The 17435-nt window shown below is 41.3% G+C and overlaps 1 protein-coding gene across 4 annotated transcripts in view; it reads left to right on the top strand.

Moving 5' to 3' along the window:
• Spidr (scaffolding protein involved in DNA repair) overlaps window positions 1–17435 on the top strand; it is a 349934-nt gene that overhangs the window by 273954 nt on the left and 58545 nt on the right. For all 4 annotated transcript variants that reach the window (XM_005396031.2, XM_005396032.2, XM_013520203.1 and 1 more), the window contains one exon: window positions 17075–17215. In XM_005396031.2, the coding sequence (XP_005396088.1) occupies window positions 17075–17215 (141 nt within the window). The remainder of the gene's footprint in view (window positions 1–17074; window positions 17216–17435) is intronic.

Consider the following 17435-nt stretch of genomic DNA (forward strand, 5'->3'; position numbering starts at 1 on the left):
ACTGGCCTACATCCCCAGGCCTTTTTATTTTTTTATTTTGGGACAAGTTCGCACTGGGTTGCCCAGCCTGGCCTTGAATTTATGATCCTCCTACTTCAGCCTCCTGAGTAGCCAAGATGACACAATAGCTGTATGCCACCACACCCAGTGTCTTGACTGTGGTGGTGGATGCAGGATGCTACACAGATGGCAAAACTGGAAAAACCATATCAAACTAAATACACACATGTACAGGTAAATGGTGAAATGTTAGCAAGAGTGGTAGGTTGTATCAGTGTCAATATCCTGACTGTGATCTTGTACTGGATAGTGTCTACAGGGGGAGATCTGGGCAGGCTGTACATGGGATTTCCCTGTAGTATTTCTTACACCTGTGTGAAACAGTAATTACCTCTAATAAATTTTAATTAATAAAGATGCACAAGGCAGTGGGACATGGTGGCACATACCTGTAATCCCAGCACTTTAGGAGGCTGAGGCAGAAAGATTTCAAGTTCAAGCCCAGCCTGGGCAATTTAGCAATTTAATAACACTCCTCAAAATTTAAAAAAAAAAAGGTCTGGGGATGTAGCTGAGTGTGAAGGCCTTGGTTTCAATCTCCAGGGGGATTTGGAGAAATGAGGTAAGTATCTTTAAAAACTTCTTCTCTAGGTAAACTACTATCAGTACATAATATTTTATCTCCAAAAGCAATAACCAAGACCAAGGTCCAGGCTGGCACTGATTGTGTCAGTGGTTTGAATTGTGTCTTCTTTAAAAACTGAACTTGCAGCAGGTGATGGTTAATTTCAGCAATGCACTGTTTTCCAGAACTAAAGAGGATGTCGAGTATAGAAAAGGCCTTTCTCTGTTTTTAAATTGAGATTTAGCAAAGGAAGATTGGTACTCCTACCTAGTCACTGGTATTAGAAAGGCTACATGTCACGTATCAGCAAGGAGAAACTATGAGTTTTAAATGATTTTTTTAAAAACCACATTTCTTTACAGCAGAAACCGTGCTGTTAATGTCTCGTCATGTTAAAAAGATAAACAACTGGATTAACTGTTTACTTTGGGAGCGCCGAGCTGGTTGTTTTTGAGGAGAAGAACACAATGTCCTGCTGTCTCCGGTTTCCCGTCTGGGGCGCTGCCGAGCTCCGCCCGCCCTCCGCCGGCTGCCCTGGCCCGCTCTGCTCCCGGAGCTCCGGGTTCCGCACACCCGGGTCGGACTCTGCCTGGCAACCCCAGCTCCTGCTCCCTTTGGCTCTCTGGTTTTATTTTCTCACTTCATTCTGCAGTTTTGCCTCTCTCTTCTTGGGTTGAGGCTCGCTGAGAGATTATGAAGTGGAGAGGATGGTAGTTGTTGATCTTTAGAGGCTGCAGTTGACAGTGACCTAGAATAAAACAGCCGGGCTTGACTCTGATTCCGGGAATTCTTGGTGAACTGCTAAGAACTGCCCCCATCACTCGCGTAAACATCCCACGCGGTCGCTTAATCTCCCTCTCCCTCCCTTCTCTCTCCTTTCTCTCTCTGTCTTGCTTGTGTGTGTGTACTCTCTCTCTCTCTCTCTCTCTCTCTCTCTCTCTCTCTCTCTCTGCTGTTTCCCTGGCTCCCCTGCTTGTGGATATTGAGCCAGTGACTGAAAAAGGGGAAGTCGCCTAGTTTTAGTTTTGAACAATGGGGGAGGGGCACTGAAATTTTCAAAGAGGAATTAACTTGCATTTCCTAAATCTCCCTCTACAAACTAACAGTTTTGCTTCCCTTGTAGTGTGTTCCGGGGCCTTTATGGGTGAACAAGATGTGTGCTGTTTTTAATTTTTGAAATACTCTCCAGTGTACAAGATGTGACATTGAGCTGGTAAGAGCAGGGAAGAAAAACTCCTAAAAGACAAATATTAACTCCATAATGGACTTTTACACTTCCAACATGACACGCTGTGGTGGAACAACAAACCTCTTATCTGTATGATTTCATGTTGCTGAGAATGCGCTGTGGCATGTGGTTATATCTGGCACAGATTTCAGTGAATCTTTCCAGCAGGATCCTGGCCTCACCCTTATGGCCCAGAAATACACAAAGTCCTGTGAATGGTTTCTGACTGCTGAAACACAGGAAATGCATGGGACACTGCTCCGTGAATCTACCTTGCTGTCTTCCCATCTGGGAGGGGTGGTTGAGGGCAGAGGCAAGCTGTAGACGCTGGGCATTTTAATAGTTCTGTCTTGCTTTACTCAGAATGGAGTTTTGCCTTACAAAACAAAAATGCAGTAGCCGATCTGTGAGGTCAGTGTCATAAGGCCCATCACAAGCTGGCTTCCCACGTGAGGAGGTTGTGTCTGGGCACGACAGCATGTCCTTCGCTGTTTTCAGATCCGTGCCTCTGAGCCCTTTCCTCTATAAAGATGCACACACAAGAGGATCTCTAACAACACGACTTTTTCTGATACAAGAAAGGATCTAAGATTTGAGCACAGCAGAGGTGCAAGCACAGATCTGGGTATGAAGCAAATGAAGGTGCCTAGATTGCGCAGCTGCTGGCCCACATCAGTCAGCCTCAGAGCTTGAAAGAGAGCCTTTCCTCCAGGTCATGCTGGGTTACCCTGTGGAGTCATCACACGTGGGGTTTATTAGGATGAGGGTCTTTCAGGCTTGGGAGTAGCGTTGAACTTAACATTAAGTAAGTGGAACTCACCTGTCAAAGTGTCAGTCTAAGAACTTTTGTGTCATGGAACAAATGCAGTTCCAGGGCTCTTATTCTCACCATTAACATTCTGTTTCCGCCCTGTATGACATTTTTTTTTTCTTTACTAATCTAAGCATTTGTCTACGTTAATTCTTTTTAAAGATAGCAGTGGCCAGGCATGGTGGCACATGCCTGTAATCCCAGCACTCAGGAGACTGAGGCAGGAGGCTTGCTGTGGGTTTGAGGCCAGCCTGGGCTATATAAGTTCAAGGCCAGCCTGAACTACATACCAAGACCCTGTCTCAAAAAAAAACAATAAAAAAAATATGGGGTGCTTCTCCCCTTAGTTACTGGGTACTCAGTTCTCGTGCTCTGTGGGACACAGAAAGTCATCTACAGCCGTAGCTCCCCTGTCACCAGCAGCAGGAAGTTGGATGTGACTGAATGTCCGTGCTTGTCTTGCCCGGTGGCATAGCAATGAAAGAAGTCTCAGCCCAGAGAGCTTCCCAGGCTGGTCAGTGATCCCAGCAGGGCCAGACCCCAGCTCTTCTGCGTGTGAATTGCCAATCCCGTTTTGAGTCACCTCCTCCACTGAGCCCTTGGGCTTCCAGGTTCTGCGTTAATCAGCTCTGCCCTTGCCTACACCTTGACTGACAAGACACTCAATCCACAGCTTCTCTGTTCTCTGAAATGAGACCCACATCCGGATACTTGTCCCTGAGGCTCCTCTGTTCTCCCCAACCACTCACCTCCTTAGAAAATTCAGCGAGTTTGTATTCGTCCTGTCCCCATCTGCCACTCCAGACCCCACTTTCCTGTCTCTGCCTCGAGGTGTTGCTATCGTGCAGTCTCACCCGCTGTCAGAGGCAGGGAGATACACTGTGGCACCGGTGTGAGACCTGGGGACCAGACATGGAGGGAACAGCGCAAGGTGAACTGCAAAGCCCAGACCTCCCCCGAGCAACGGCCGCCATGGGCTCCAAAGTCCACAGGCACTGGTGGGCTCAGTACCACCAGAGCTCTAAGTGTCTCAAGGCAACAGGAAATTTTAATTTTATGTGAAGTCTTCCAGTTTTTAATTAAGATTACTAATTTTTAAAAACATGTATCACCATGTAAACCACAGAAATTGTATCAGCCAATAGACTTGGCCTGTGAACCCCATTTGAGTTCTTTATTCAAGCCATCCTCCACCCAGTCCTAAAAGTTACATTTCTGAAACAAAAATTTAATCAGAACATTGTTTTATCTAAGGCCCTTAAGTGAAAGCCCAAAGTTTGTTCAGTAATGGCGGGGACAGGTGAGCTGGCCTGAGGTGCCACTGTTCACCACTGTGGATCCACCTCATGCCAGCTCGCCTTACATAGGCTCCTCATGGCCACCCTTCACCAATTGGCCTTACCAGATGCTGGTTGTGCCCAGGGAGGAGATGGTGCTTTCTGTCCCTCTCTCCACCCAGTTCTTTCCCCGCTGCCCCCATTTACTCCCTGCCTTTCCATGCATGTCCCACTTCATAGGAACTGGAGTGGAAACAGTGCCTCTTCTGCTAACATGACACCTGGCTCGAGTGGGAACTGGGGAGAGGCCGTGCTGCCCTCCTGAGCTTGCTTCTCCTGTATGGAACCCCTAACCAATGGGTGATCTGAGGCGGGACACTGGGGCAGTGTTCTTGGTCTGCCATCTTGACTGGGTGATAAGAGATGCTGGTGGCCAGCCCTTCCAGTGTAAAATGTCCTCCAAACTGAAGGCTGGACAGAGGAACCCATCTTGTGTCCCCTAGCTTAGAACCCTAGTGTAGCTTCTATGAGATGAATTGGGGAGGGGGTTAAGGCTCAGTGGTCAGATATTTACCCTTCTTACTGTTAGATTTTCTTAATTCCATTGATGGAATGTTTTTCATTTGCTGTATGACCTTAAGACAATTTCCAGGGATTTTAAATGGTTTTCTTTTATAATTTTCTCCAGTTAAGTATTTCTTTGTTGGGGAGAAAATCTACGATGTCTTCACTCTGCTTTTCTGAAAGTTGACCTTCTATTGTTTCTTTGATTTGCTTCTGTTGGAAATAAAGCTCCTTTGGATACTTAATGTGTGTCTGAAAAAAACAGAATGGCTCTTCAGCCCTTATTTATAAATTTTTGGAGTGGTTGCAAATTATCCATTCTGAACTCATAGATTGTGTAAATTATTCCTTTTTTTCCTAAGAGACATTTTGACTTGCTTGAACACAGTAAATAAAGCAAGTATAAAACTACAAAGCCAGGTAATGCCAGTATAAAAGATGCAGTGAGGCATGGAGGGTCACAGAGCCACGAAACAAATGTCACAAGATCCTTAACAACTGAAGCACTCAGAAGTTTGTTGTTAGGCTCCAAAACAGAGCCTTTGCCTTTTGGGGTGTCTGGCAAATCTGTGACCCATACATTCATGTACCAAACACTACAGGGTTCTCTAAGCTCGACCCTCTCTGAGGTTCTAGTGCATGGTGACGAGCTAAGTAGTCCCATTCCTCTGCAGTTCCCTGGTGAGAAAGACCTGACGCACACCCAAACATACAGTCACGGACTATGCCAGTGCTAGGCGTGGAATGAGCGCAGTGCTGGGAGAGCCCATTCTGCAGCGAGGGGGTGGGCTGCTGTAACCAGGGTGGCCAAGAAAGGCTTCTTAAAGGAAGTGATCTTTAGGCTGAACCTGAAGAAGCAACAGCCAGCTATACAAACAGTTGAGAGAAGAGCATTCACCACAAAGATCACAGTATATATGAAACCCTAGTATGGGAAAGTGCTTTTCCGCGTTTGAGGAGTTGAAAGAAGCCCAGAAATCCATTCCAGCAATTCAATTCAAACTACTCTAACAATAGTATCGTATACTGGGTGGCTCATAAGCAACAAAAATCTACCCTTCACACCTCTAGAAGTCCCACCTCCTAATACCACCCCTTTGAGAGTAAGAATTGCAAAGTGAGAATTTTGGGAGGACACAACAATAGGAGAAAGCAGAGATAAAGGGAAATATTATATAATTGGAAATTCAAGTGTGTTGTCTTAACTTAAAATCAAAGTTATGTTTATTAAAGCCCAGAACTTTTGACTGTAAGAGGCAGATTACAAGAAAAGTAAGAGAGCACTGCCGAAAGACTCTGCCTTTACTTAGAACAGAGTGGGGAAATTCTGTGCCCAAGAGTATCATTGAAAATCATGGAGATCTGGGCAGAGAGCAATTCGGAGAGTGCATGTACTTCTGTAATACTGTAGCAGCCAGCAAATGGCAAAGCAGTAATTTCACAGAGAAAGGATAGGTAGGAAGCGCCCTCTTGGAATCACAGTCAAACCGTGGAGTCATGAAGGCTGTGCATAAGTGCTCAGCTGCACCCATGCGGGAGCAGTCTGAGCAGCCCACGGAGAGGAGTTAGATCAACCAGCAAAGGGTGAAGACCTCACTGGTCCAACAGCTTCAGCACCACCTCTGACCACACCATGAACAATAAGCTGCTCTGACCCGGGACACCCCTAGAGAGCCAGGATTTAAAATAAAACCACACAAATCCTTGGCAGTCCAGCACACCCTATGCCTCACCCTCACAGGAATGACTTGAGAGGGAAAGTCTGATCCCTAGAAGAGGGCTAAGGGCAAAAACCTACACTGCTTGACCTGATTGTACCTGCAAGCCGTACAACCAGAGGTAGAGTCACAATCAGACTGGCAGAGGGGGCTAACACAAACTTTCACTGATAAATGGCTTACGTTGCTGTGAGGATGACGTAAGATCGGACACACACGCACACCCCCAATCTGAGCAGGACCGTCAGAGACTGTACTCTACAGGGGAAATAAACTTGAGTTACTTCGGTCAAGTCACTACACAACCATGCAAACAACAGCATCATCAGCCCCCCAAGGTGAGGGAAGAGTCCATTCCAGAGTTGCCACAGTATATTATCGGAAATGCCCAACTGTCAACAAAACTACAAGACATAAAAATAAATAATGTGTGACCTATACATGGAGGTAGGAGTGCCAGGATACATTATAGAAACCGCTTTTTAAAAAGGCATGGTAGCTGAGGCCTATAATCTGAGCTACACTGGAAACAGGCAGGAGGATCATAAGTTCAAAGTCAGCCTGGATAACTCAGCAAGACCTTGTTCAAAAGAAAAACTTAAAAAGAAGTGTGAGGAGGAGGAGGAGAGGGAGGAGAAGAGAGGAGGAAGCAAGGAAGAAGGAAAGGAGGAAAAAGAAAGGAGAAACTGCTTTTGGAGAGGCCCAGATATTGGACTTAACAGATTTCAAATCAGCCATGTGAAAAGTATCAAAGGACTAAAGGAAACCATGTCTGAAGAATTAAAGAACAAATATGATTAAAATATATGTATGTATGATAACAATGTCCAATGAAATCTACTGTTAATAAAAAATTCAAACTATCCTCCTTGTAAACAAAAGATATAAACTCTAAGCCAGGAGTAGTAACACATTGCCTGTAGTCCTAGCACTCTGGGAGGCCAAGGCGGAGGGTTGCAAATTCAAGCTTAGACTGGGCAATTTAGCAACTTAGTGAGACCCTGTCTCAAAATTTACAAAAGTGCTGGGAATGTAGTTCCATGCAAAAACTCTAGGTTTAACCCCTCATACTGGAAAAAAAACAAAGATACAATCTATAAAAAGAACTGAATGGAAATTCTAGAGTTGAAAGGAGTTATACTCAAATAAAAGGAAAAACGGGGCTAGCAATATATTTAAGATGGCAAAAGTGAGGATTAAGGAACTTGAGGCTGTAGTCAACATTATGTAATCTGAAGGAGAAAGAAAGAAAGAAAAGAATGAAGAAAGCCAAAGAAAACCAGCAGGATACATGGGACATTCTAAGCAGACATCAATCACCTTGGCGTGGAGAACCAAACCTCCTTAGCCACTGCTTCCAGGAAAGTCCTTTGCCATCCCATGTGCGCTTGCTACGTGACTTGTTTTCCCATTGGATCCCCATTTAATCAATATTACCCCAGTGACTCTACTTGTAATCTTATTGGCTGACCATAATTGTGTCCCACACCCATCCTGTGATTTGCCATTGAATCGATGTTACCTAAACAACTATACTTGTAATCTTAATTGGTTGATTATAGTTCTGTCCCACTTTAAACCTGCCTCCCTTCATGACTTTGCTCAGTATACACCCTTGAGAAGCAGGGTTGATGGGCAACCCACTTTCTGGGCCTCCTTCTGTCCCTCTCAGAGGCTTTCTTTCTCTCAATAAATTCTTCCTACTCTTTAAAAAGAAATGAGACACCAGTGAGTAGAGCTCCGGAGGAGGGTGCTGCAGAAAAGTATTGGACAAAATACTGACCAAATTATCTGCAGATCCAAGAAGCTCAGTGAACTCCAAGAAAGATAAATTCAAACATATCCACACCTAGACACTTTGTACTCAAAATACTGAAAACCAGTGACTCCAAATGAGATGGTATCTGACTTCTCCTCAGAAACAGTGTGAATGGGAGGCAGTGGGCAACATAGTCAAATTGTGGAGAGAAGCTGATTTCTTACATCATTTTTTTTTGCCCTTAATTTCTAAGGTTAAATCAATAGAATTGGACATCAATTGTTTCATCTTAGCTAATTTACTTTCTCATCTTTGTAGAAACAAAAGTGTTCATTTTGAAGAATTACAACTTTTTATGGGCTTGGACCAGACCTAGTTATTAGGCAGAAAAGCCTAATTTTTATCAGATTTTTATCTTTATTAGTACATGTCTACAGTACATAATAACTACATTCATCTTGGGGGTGTTGTGTGGTGTGTACGTAACACATCTTAATTTTTTTTATGTCCCCTTTTTCCCATTTCTTGGTTCCCTTTCTCTTTGCAAAAGATCTGTTTCCTATTACCTGTCCTTTATTTTGCTTTTTAATTATGCTTTGGGCTTTTCATATAAGAGAAATCATGCATTATTTGTGTGTACGATTTACTTTGTCAATTTTGTCCTTTATTGCAGAGTAATACTCCACTTCATATAAGTACCACATTTTCTTTATCCCTTCTTTTGATGGACAAATAGGCTGCTTCCAAGATTTAGCTATTATGAGCTATGCTGCTATAAACATGGTTATGAGTATGTCACTGTAATGTGATGTCTTCACTCCTTCAGGAAGAGACCTAGGAGGGGAAGAGCTGGTTGAATGGACCCTCTGTTTTAGTAGTTTGATAATTGTCCATAATGAGAGAACTTTTGTAAAGTTCTCCATTTTCTCCAGTCACGAAACCTAAAGAATAGGTTTGTTGTGTATAACTATCTTGTTAAATATTAATATATATATACTATATATTAAATCATGTTCTAAATATATCTTATACATAATAAATATTTCTGCACAGTAAATAGACCTAAACTTCAAGATTTCCTTAAATATAAAATATTCTCTCAAAGAATATGAATGCAGTAATAATTATATATGCTTCTGATATATTTTTCTCCATAAATCTGCTAAAATATATTGTAGGAAAAATATTGCTGGCATTATGGTGATTGTGATGATTTTCAAGGCACTCCTGTTAACATCTTATGTGTATTAATGTTTTTGATAAAACAGTTTGAAAGTAGTTTAAATGTAATTCTGTTTTAAATAACTTCTTCAATTATGCTGCGGTTTTTCTAATATTATCAATCTCTTGTTATTCACTGCTCTTGAAAGGCTTGATGAACCAATGAAGTATTTACAGTTTTGGGGCTCCATGAATTCTTATGCTTCTGGACAATGCTGTCCAGTAGGATGACTATTAGTCACACTGGTTATTTACATTTAAATAAATTAAATTAAAAGCCAGGCATGGTGGCACACACCTGTAATTTCAACATCTTGGAGGATGAGGCCAGAGGATTACAAGTTCAAGCCCAGTCAGGGCAACTGAATGACTTAGCAAGACCTCATCTCAAAATAAAAGAAAAGAAAATGGTTGAAGGTGTAGCTTTGTGTGAAAACCCTAGGCTCATTCTGCAGTACTGAAAAAAAACAAACAAAAAATAATAGAGTAGGTCAGTTTCACTTGCATGTGAACTCTGATGAAGATTTTGGTCCAGAAACTAGCCTGCTAGCTCTCCACTTTTGTATTTCACTGCACTCTTAAACTTGTGTGATTGCTATAGTTTGGACCTGGAATATCCACAAAGGCCCATGTGTTGTAAGGTTGGTCTCCAACTATTGAAGTTGGTCTCCACTATTGAGAGGTAGTAGAAATGTTAGGAGCTGGGGCCTAGTGCAGCGGTGGTAAACCTATGGCGTGCGTGTTACTGTGTTTTTCTAAGACAAAAGATGTTATGTATGAGTTGTTTTTTGAAACTAAAACTTCAGTATTCAGGTTTAATTGCAGTGTTGGCACTTGGTGATAAATAAGTGGATTTTGGGTGGCAGCTTGGGCCCTCAGTCTCTAAAAGGTTTGCCACCACTGGCTGAGTGGGAGGTTTTCTGAATTGGGCTTGTGTGCTTGAAGGCAGTGGTGGAACCCCAATCTCTTCTTCCTCCCTTTTGCTTCTTGGCTATGTGGTAAGCAGCTTTGCTCCCCAATGTGCTCCCCACCACAGTGTGCTGCCTTACCACAGGCCCAAAAGCAACAGGGCCAACTAATCATGGGCTAAGCCTATGAATTTTAAACCAAAATGAACCTTTCCTCTTTAAATCAATTATCACCAGAATTTTGTCACACTAATGGAAAACTAATAATGATCTTGTGTAAGATAGTAAGTCTGTCTAATGTTTATTTCCTGTGTGCCAAATAAGGATAATAAAACTTAGTTTGTAAAGCCCTCTTGGTGGGTAACAAAATACAGACAGAACAGGGTCTGGCATTAACCATCTGCTGTCAAGATGGTGAATCTGTGACCCACCCACACCAAAACAATGTTATTTTAAGCTTCTAATTTGTAGGGTAATTTTTTCACGCAGCAATATATGCCTAATGCAGTAACTAACTAGTGAAACAGACCCACAAATGAAGTAAAGATACACTTTGAAAAACACTTAACTGACTTGACTTATAGGTCATGCACAAAATCTCCTATCCAACTAGAAAATATTTTCTTGTCAGCTGAGAATATAGCTCAGCAGCACAGCACCTGCCTGGCAAGCATAAGGTCCTGAGTCCGATTCCCAGTATCCCCCCTGCCAAAATAGATAGATAGATAGGTAGATAGATAGATAGATAGATAGATAGATAGAGAATATTCATTCTCTCATGAAACTTTCACAAAAACCAATTATGTATTAGACCTCAGAAAGCTGAGACAGGAAGATTGAGAGTTTGAGGCCAGTCTGGGTTAACCTGTCTCAAAACATAATAATAATAATTTTTTAAAAATATTAATAATTCTTTCACCTTATTGAAATTAAATTAGAATTCATAACACAAATATATGTATTTTAAGTACTTATAGGAAAAATTTAAATACTTCCAAATAACTTAATCAAAGAAGAAATAAGAGTAGATATTTTAAAATACAACTGAAAAATAACAAAAATAGTAAATGTCAAAATGTGTATAATGTCATTGATGAATAAATTTACAGAAAATAGAAGGCATAAAATTAAAATTATGAGTACCCACAATGAATATAATCATTATGTGCTGTAAACATATACTAATAAAATTTTTTAAACTTAATTTAAAAAAAGATGAACTTGAAAAAAAATTAAAAATAAAAAAAATGAGTAGATTCAGTTTGGGGCAGAAAAATAAAATTAAAGGCCAGTATCACTCATTGACATGGATACAAGAATCCTAAAAAAATAGCAAGTAGGATCTTAGCTTTACTTCCTTCCTTCCTTTTAACTTTTTTTGAGACAAGCTCTCTCTATGCAGTTCAAGACAATCTTGAACTTCCAGTGATCCTCCTGCCTCGCCTTCCAAGTGCTGGGATTACAGATATGCAGCACCACACCCAGCCTTAGCTTTACTTATGAAGTGAAAAATTAATACTTACAACAACTGTATAATTGTCATTTTCTACATTAGCTAAGGAGGGAAAACATATCGTTACATCAGTTAATATAGAAAATGCATTGGTAAGATCCAGTATCCATATATGATGAAAAAAATTCTTAACAAACTAGGAATCCCAAATCAGATGAAGGATATCAACAAAAGCTATAGCAAACATTCTTAACTATAAAATATTGAAGACATTTTCTTCAGAATCAGGGATAAGGATGCCCAGAGTCACTGGCTTCTCTTTAACATTGTTCTGAAGATACTAAATGATAGAAAAAAAGTTAACAAAAAGCAAAAAGATTGGAAAAAAAGAAGCAAAATCAACATTTCATAAATTATTTCATAATGATTACATAAAACTGCATAAGAAGGATGACAAAAAAGTGTAGTAAGATTGATGGATTAGAAAAGTTCAATATGTAAGTCAGTTGTAGTTATATACACATGACAGTGAACAAAGCTACCACTTAAAATAGAAAACAAACCCATAGACAATCTAGGCACAGATTTAACAGGATGTGTACAAGAACTGTATGTAAAAGATTATAAAATTACTCTGTGATGAATGTGATCAGTATGTATATCTAAAATGTACCGGCAAAATCTAAAAAAGAAAACTATAAAATTTTATTATAAAAATTGAACCAAACTGGGCACAGTGGTACATGCCTGTAATCCCTGCTACTCTCTAGTAGGCTGAGGCAGGAGGATGACAAGTTTGAGCCTAGCTTGGGCAAATTAGCAAGACTTGTCTTAAAATAAAATAGGGGAAATGTAGCTCAGTTTGAAGACTCTGAGTTCAGTCTCAATACCAAAAAGAAGAAGAAAAAAGTCCGTTTTGTTTTTCTACCTACATATCCCAGTAAGGAATGACTTACCTACTTATGTCGTTTACTTTGCCTAGCCCTGTATCAGTGAGGGCACACCTTTTAGAGACCAAGTACCAAACTGCAAGCCCAAACCCACTTACTTATCACAAAGTGCCGCCTGCAGTAAACCTGCATACTGAAGTTTTAGCTTAGAAAAATCAATTCATACATTAACATTTTTTGTCTTAAAAGAAAAATAACAATAACACACATCCCATAAGTTCGCCACCACTGCCCTATATCATTCAGATTATTCAAATGCTTACTAAAGCCCTGTAAATATGCACTGACTTGGAATTCCCATGTTAAAATGAGTAAACTCAAGCTCATACAGGGAAGTCACTTTGGCAAGGCCAGAGTTTCTAACAGGATGCTGTCTCCCTTTAAAGCCATCAGGTTTTACTGAATATGATATAATTTATGATAAATATCTGGTGGTTCAGGAAAGACAGGTCCATCCTGTGGCCCTTTTCTGCTCAGGCCCGTCACTCCAGCACTGACTTTAGGAGACAGAGTTGACAAGTGATGAAATTCGGTGTGCGCTGTTGATACGCTCACTCTGATTCAGGCTGTATCTGTTCAATGCCGTTCCAATCCAGTTGAACCAGTGGGGATGATGAATCCACCTTAGGCCTGAACCGGCATGTCACCAACACACAGGTCTGTGAGTGCAGCCATATGGCAGAGGTTTGTGGCCTGGAGTAACACAGGAGGAGGAGCGTGATCAGTCATCTCTGAGAGAAGCAGCAGACAGCAGCACCCGTCCTTGGCAAGTGCCGGAGCAAACTGGAGGCAAAGGTGGTTGCCAGTTCATCCCCTCTCCCTTTCAGCACCACAGAAAGAGAGGAACTTTGGATTCATGAGGACTTTCGTTTCACCTTGACTTCTGTAAATGTTAACAGATAATAACACTTAAAGTGTAGAATGTATCAGTAGCAGACAAGCAGCCCTTAATGTCATGAGTGCCCCAGGCAGAGAGCTGCTTTGGCTCTACCTTTCTGCAAGGAAGTCTGGTCCCACCTGTCCGTCCTGATCACCGAGGATCTGCCTCGACTTCCCTATTTAGACGTGGAGTGGAAAAAAAGTCAGACAAGGAGGTGGCTAAGGGGTAAGGAGACCTGGCATATAAACAAAGACATTATTAGCCAGGTGGCTCACACCTGTGCTACTGGAAGTCTGGGAAGGTGAAGCTTGAGGACTGCAAGTTCAAGCCCAGCCAGGACAGCTTAGGCACTTGTCAAGACCCTGTCTCAAAATTAAAAAAAGGGCTGGAGCTGTCAACATAACAATGTCTATTTTCATTTCTGCTCTCACCTAGCATTCTGGGACCTAAGCCAGACTTCAGCTCCTAGAGAGAGGGGAGAACACACAATGTGATTGGACTTTGGATGAAGCATTAGATCTGGTCTTTTTAATGCTTTTTTTCCCATGTTTTCTTGTTTTTTTTACATATAATTCTCATTCCGTTTTTTTCTCCAGTGATTTGAAGTTCTATTCCCTATTTCTCTTATTTTAGTAGTGTAATTATTTAGTAATTTTCCTTGAAATCTTACTGTATATATTATACTTAAATTGATAACTTTACATAGAGAGTACTGTGAGGACTTGGGAACATTTGAACCTATCTCACCCTCATCTGACTCATGCTATGCGTTACAGTTTTTCATCTCTGTATTCTTTAGTTTATATTAACTGTACTTTTTTTTTATTTCATTGTGTTTATTATGGCTTGTTTACATTTTTCATCATTAATACTTCTTGTATCTTAGACCCATTTTCCAGGATAATTTTGTTCTTCTTAAAGTGCATAACTTAAACATTATTTTAGTAATTACCTTAATACTTACTAAATATTTCAGGCTCTGTAGGTAGAAAATGCTCCCTCTTTTTTCTTTATCTGAAAATGTCTTCACCACCATTCTTGAAAGATAGTTTTGTTGGTACACAATTCTAATATGGCTTTCAGAATTTTGAAAATAAGCTAGGTATGGTGGTACACAACTGTAATTTCAGCACTTGGGAGACAGAGGCAGGAGGATTGGGGCTTCAAGGCCAGGATGTAATTAAATAGTGAGACCCTGACTCAAACTACCACCCAAAACAATAATTTTGGAAATATTACATGGGCTTCTGGCTTTATTCATGATTTAGTAGAAGGTTGATATAAAACAAAATTTCATTCCTTTAAAGTTGTTCTTTTCATATCTTCTCATTTTGCACTTCTTGCTAAAAGATTCTAGACCAATTGGGTAAATTTAAAACGATTGTGTGTATGTGTGTGTGCTTCTTGCTTTTAAAATCTCAACCAGCTAGGCGTGGTGGTGCACGCCTGTAATCCCAGCACTCGGGAGGCTGAGGCAGGAGGATCATTGCAAGTTCGAGGCCAGCCTGGGCTACAAAGTGAGCTCAAGGCCAGCCTGAGCTGCATAGCGAGACCCTGTCTCAAAAAGACATAAAATCCCAGCCAGGCATGGTGGCACATGCCTGTCATCCTGGGAGGCTGAGGCAGGAGTATTGCAAGTTTGAACCAAGCCTGGGAAACTTAGCAAGACTGTGTCTTGGGGAGGAAGGGGGTACTGGGGATGTAGCTTAGTCCAGAGTCCTAGGCCCAACCCCCAGTACCAGAGAGAAGGTGTGTGGGGGAGGGAGGTGGGGGGAGAGGTGAATTTAGCTCATGTAAATCAATTATAATACTTGTCTGGCTAAGACCTTACCTAACTAAATTGCACTAGAAGTGTCCTAACTAAAGACACTTCGCAACTGAATTATACATACCCATTCTTAGGATAACATAACATGCAATTGTTTTTCCTATCAGTCCTCCAAAACAGCATACAGCTATTTTTCCTCCCAGCACTCTGGAAGGCTAAGGCAGGAAAATACGTAGCTAGTTCAAGCCTAGCCCAGACAACTTAGTGACTTACCAAGACCCTGTCTCAAAATAAAGTTTTTTAAAGTGCTAGGGACATAGCTCAGTGGGGAAGCCCTGGGTTTCATCGCCAGTACCACATACAAAATAAAAGTAAAATCTTGTTGCCTTTGGTGTTCTTCATTTTCACAACAGCATATGTATTAGAATAAGTTTCCTTTCAGTTGTCCTGAGTGTTACTCATTTTTCTTTCTGTGTCTTCTATTAGTTGGGAAAAATTCTCGTGCACTAGATTACAAATTTCTCTTCCTTCCTCCATCTTGTTCCCCTGGAGTCCGCAGGGGCGCAGGTTAGTCTTCCTCCTGTCTGTTGTGTTTCCCAGTCTTCCCGCCTGCTTCTCTCTCAGCTCGCAGGCTGCGCTCTGGGTAACTGCTTCAGACCTAGAACTTAGATCCAGGAACTGTTTTCCAGGTGAATGTAGCCCTTGGTTACCCTTAATCGGTGAATTCGTTATTTCAGTGAATGCAGTTTTCCTTTTTCAAAGTTGTTTCATTCTTCTTCAAATCTGCCATGTCATGTTCTATAGCTTCTTGTCTCCTGTTAATATTTTTGTGATTTTTTAACTCTTTAAAATATTTATTCTGGATTTCATAGCTGTTAATTCTAGTATCTTGAGTGCTCAGCTATTATTTCTTTAGACTTTCCTATGCATAATGGTTTGTTTCCTTGTTTGTGAGAGCTCTGTGGTGCTCTAGCTCTGCGGCAGACTACCAATCCAGTTGGAGGCGCCTTCTTTCAGGCAAGGTTTCCCTTTGTTTCTTCTGGAGGCCAGGGTGTCCTGCAGACCTGGGAGTCTTCACTGGAGAGTCTGGGTCTTGTCCCTTTTGCCAAGGTAGCACCTGGTGCTTAACTTCCCCTTTCTCATTGTTCATCTGTTCTTTTCCTTTATAGTTTTATCTTTAAAACAGTTTTATGTCCTACAGTCTATTTTGTAGTATTATTTTCTGGCTAAATTTTTAAGGCTCTATGAAACTTTTTCCGAGGAGGTATCATTTTGTAGTAAATAAGACTTGATTTACCTGAATTATGAAGTGAAAGGATTAGAAATATAGGCACAAATAGGCTTTCATAAGTATTGATCTCCAAACTTAAAAACTCGGGGAAATCTTGCCATGTCCCTGGGTATCCATCAGGTGCAGTTCGCTGCCAGCTGGACACTGGTTTTTACCCTGCTGGGATGTGCATGTCTAAGTAGGTACCCATTACAGGGAATGCTTCTTACTGTTCTCATCATAATGTTATGCTGAAGCTTTTCTCAGTGTTAAACGTTCACATAACCTATGTGTCTCTTTTCTTTAGGAACAGCATAAAAATGGGCGATAGGACACTGTTTCTGAGCAGTGGTAATATACTTGCTTTAGAGGATAGTCCTATAATCTTTATGTGCTTTTCAAACACATTTGGCTGAAGGGTTTTCTTTTTCATGCCAAAAAAGAATTCTTTATTTTGTTTCCAGCCATCCAAACACCTGCCTGTACAAATCCAAAGAGTATGCACTTGAATTTAACCTCATTTGCCCTGACTGCCAGCATTTAGGAAGAAGACATCGGTGCATCTCTAGTGAAGAAGGAAGTCATGTTCTCTGTATTGATCCACACTCTCCTCAAGGACCAAATGTGCATGCTTTTTTACAGAGTCTGCCTTCTGGTGCAAGATGCCTATGGAATCTTCGGCGAGGTGCACTTGGAGGGTGCCGTCTTGAGGGACAGACAGTTGGAAGGACGCTCCTGCAGCCTGGCGGGCATGAAGGTTCTACAGAAGGCCACCAGGGGAAGGTGAGGACACACTGGAAGGCCATCCACTTTGCTATGATGGCTGGTTCTTTTATTAGTCTTTTATCTCGAATTAAATTTAAAGACAGTAACCCAGGATCATCCAAACTTCACCTGTAAAACAAGGCCAGGGGTGGGGTGAGGCCCATAAAATACCTCTGGGGCAAAACTATAATTGAATGACAAAAAGAACTGTGCAGGTTTAGTGATTCATAACTGTATT

This window comes from Chinchilla lanigera, unplaced genomic scaffold (genome assembly GCF_000276665.1).
Source record: "Chinchilla lanigera isolate Chin_1 unplaced genomic scaffold, ChiLan1.0 scaffold00053, whole genome shotgun sequence".
In the NCBI taxonomy this organism is placed as follows: Eukaryota; Metazoa; Chordata; class Mammalia; order Rodentia; family Chinchillidae; genus Chinchilla; species Chinchilla lanigera.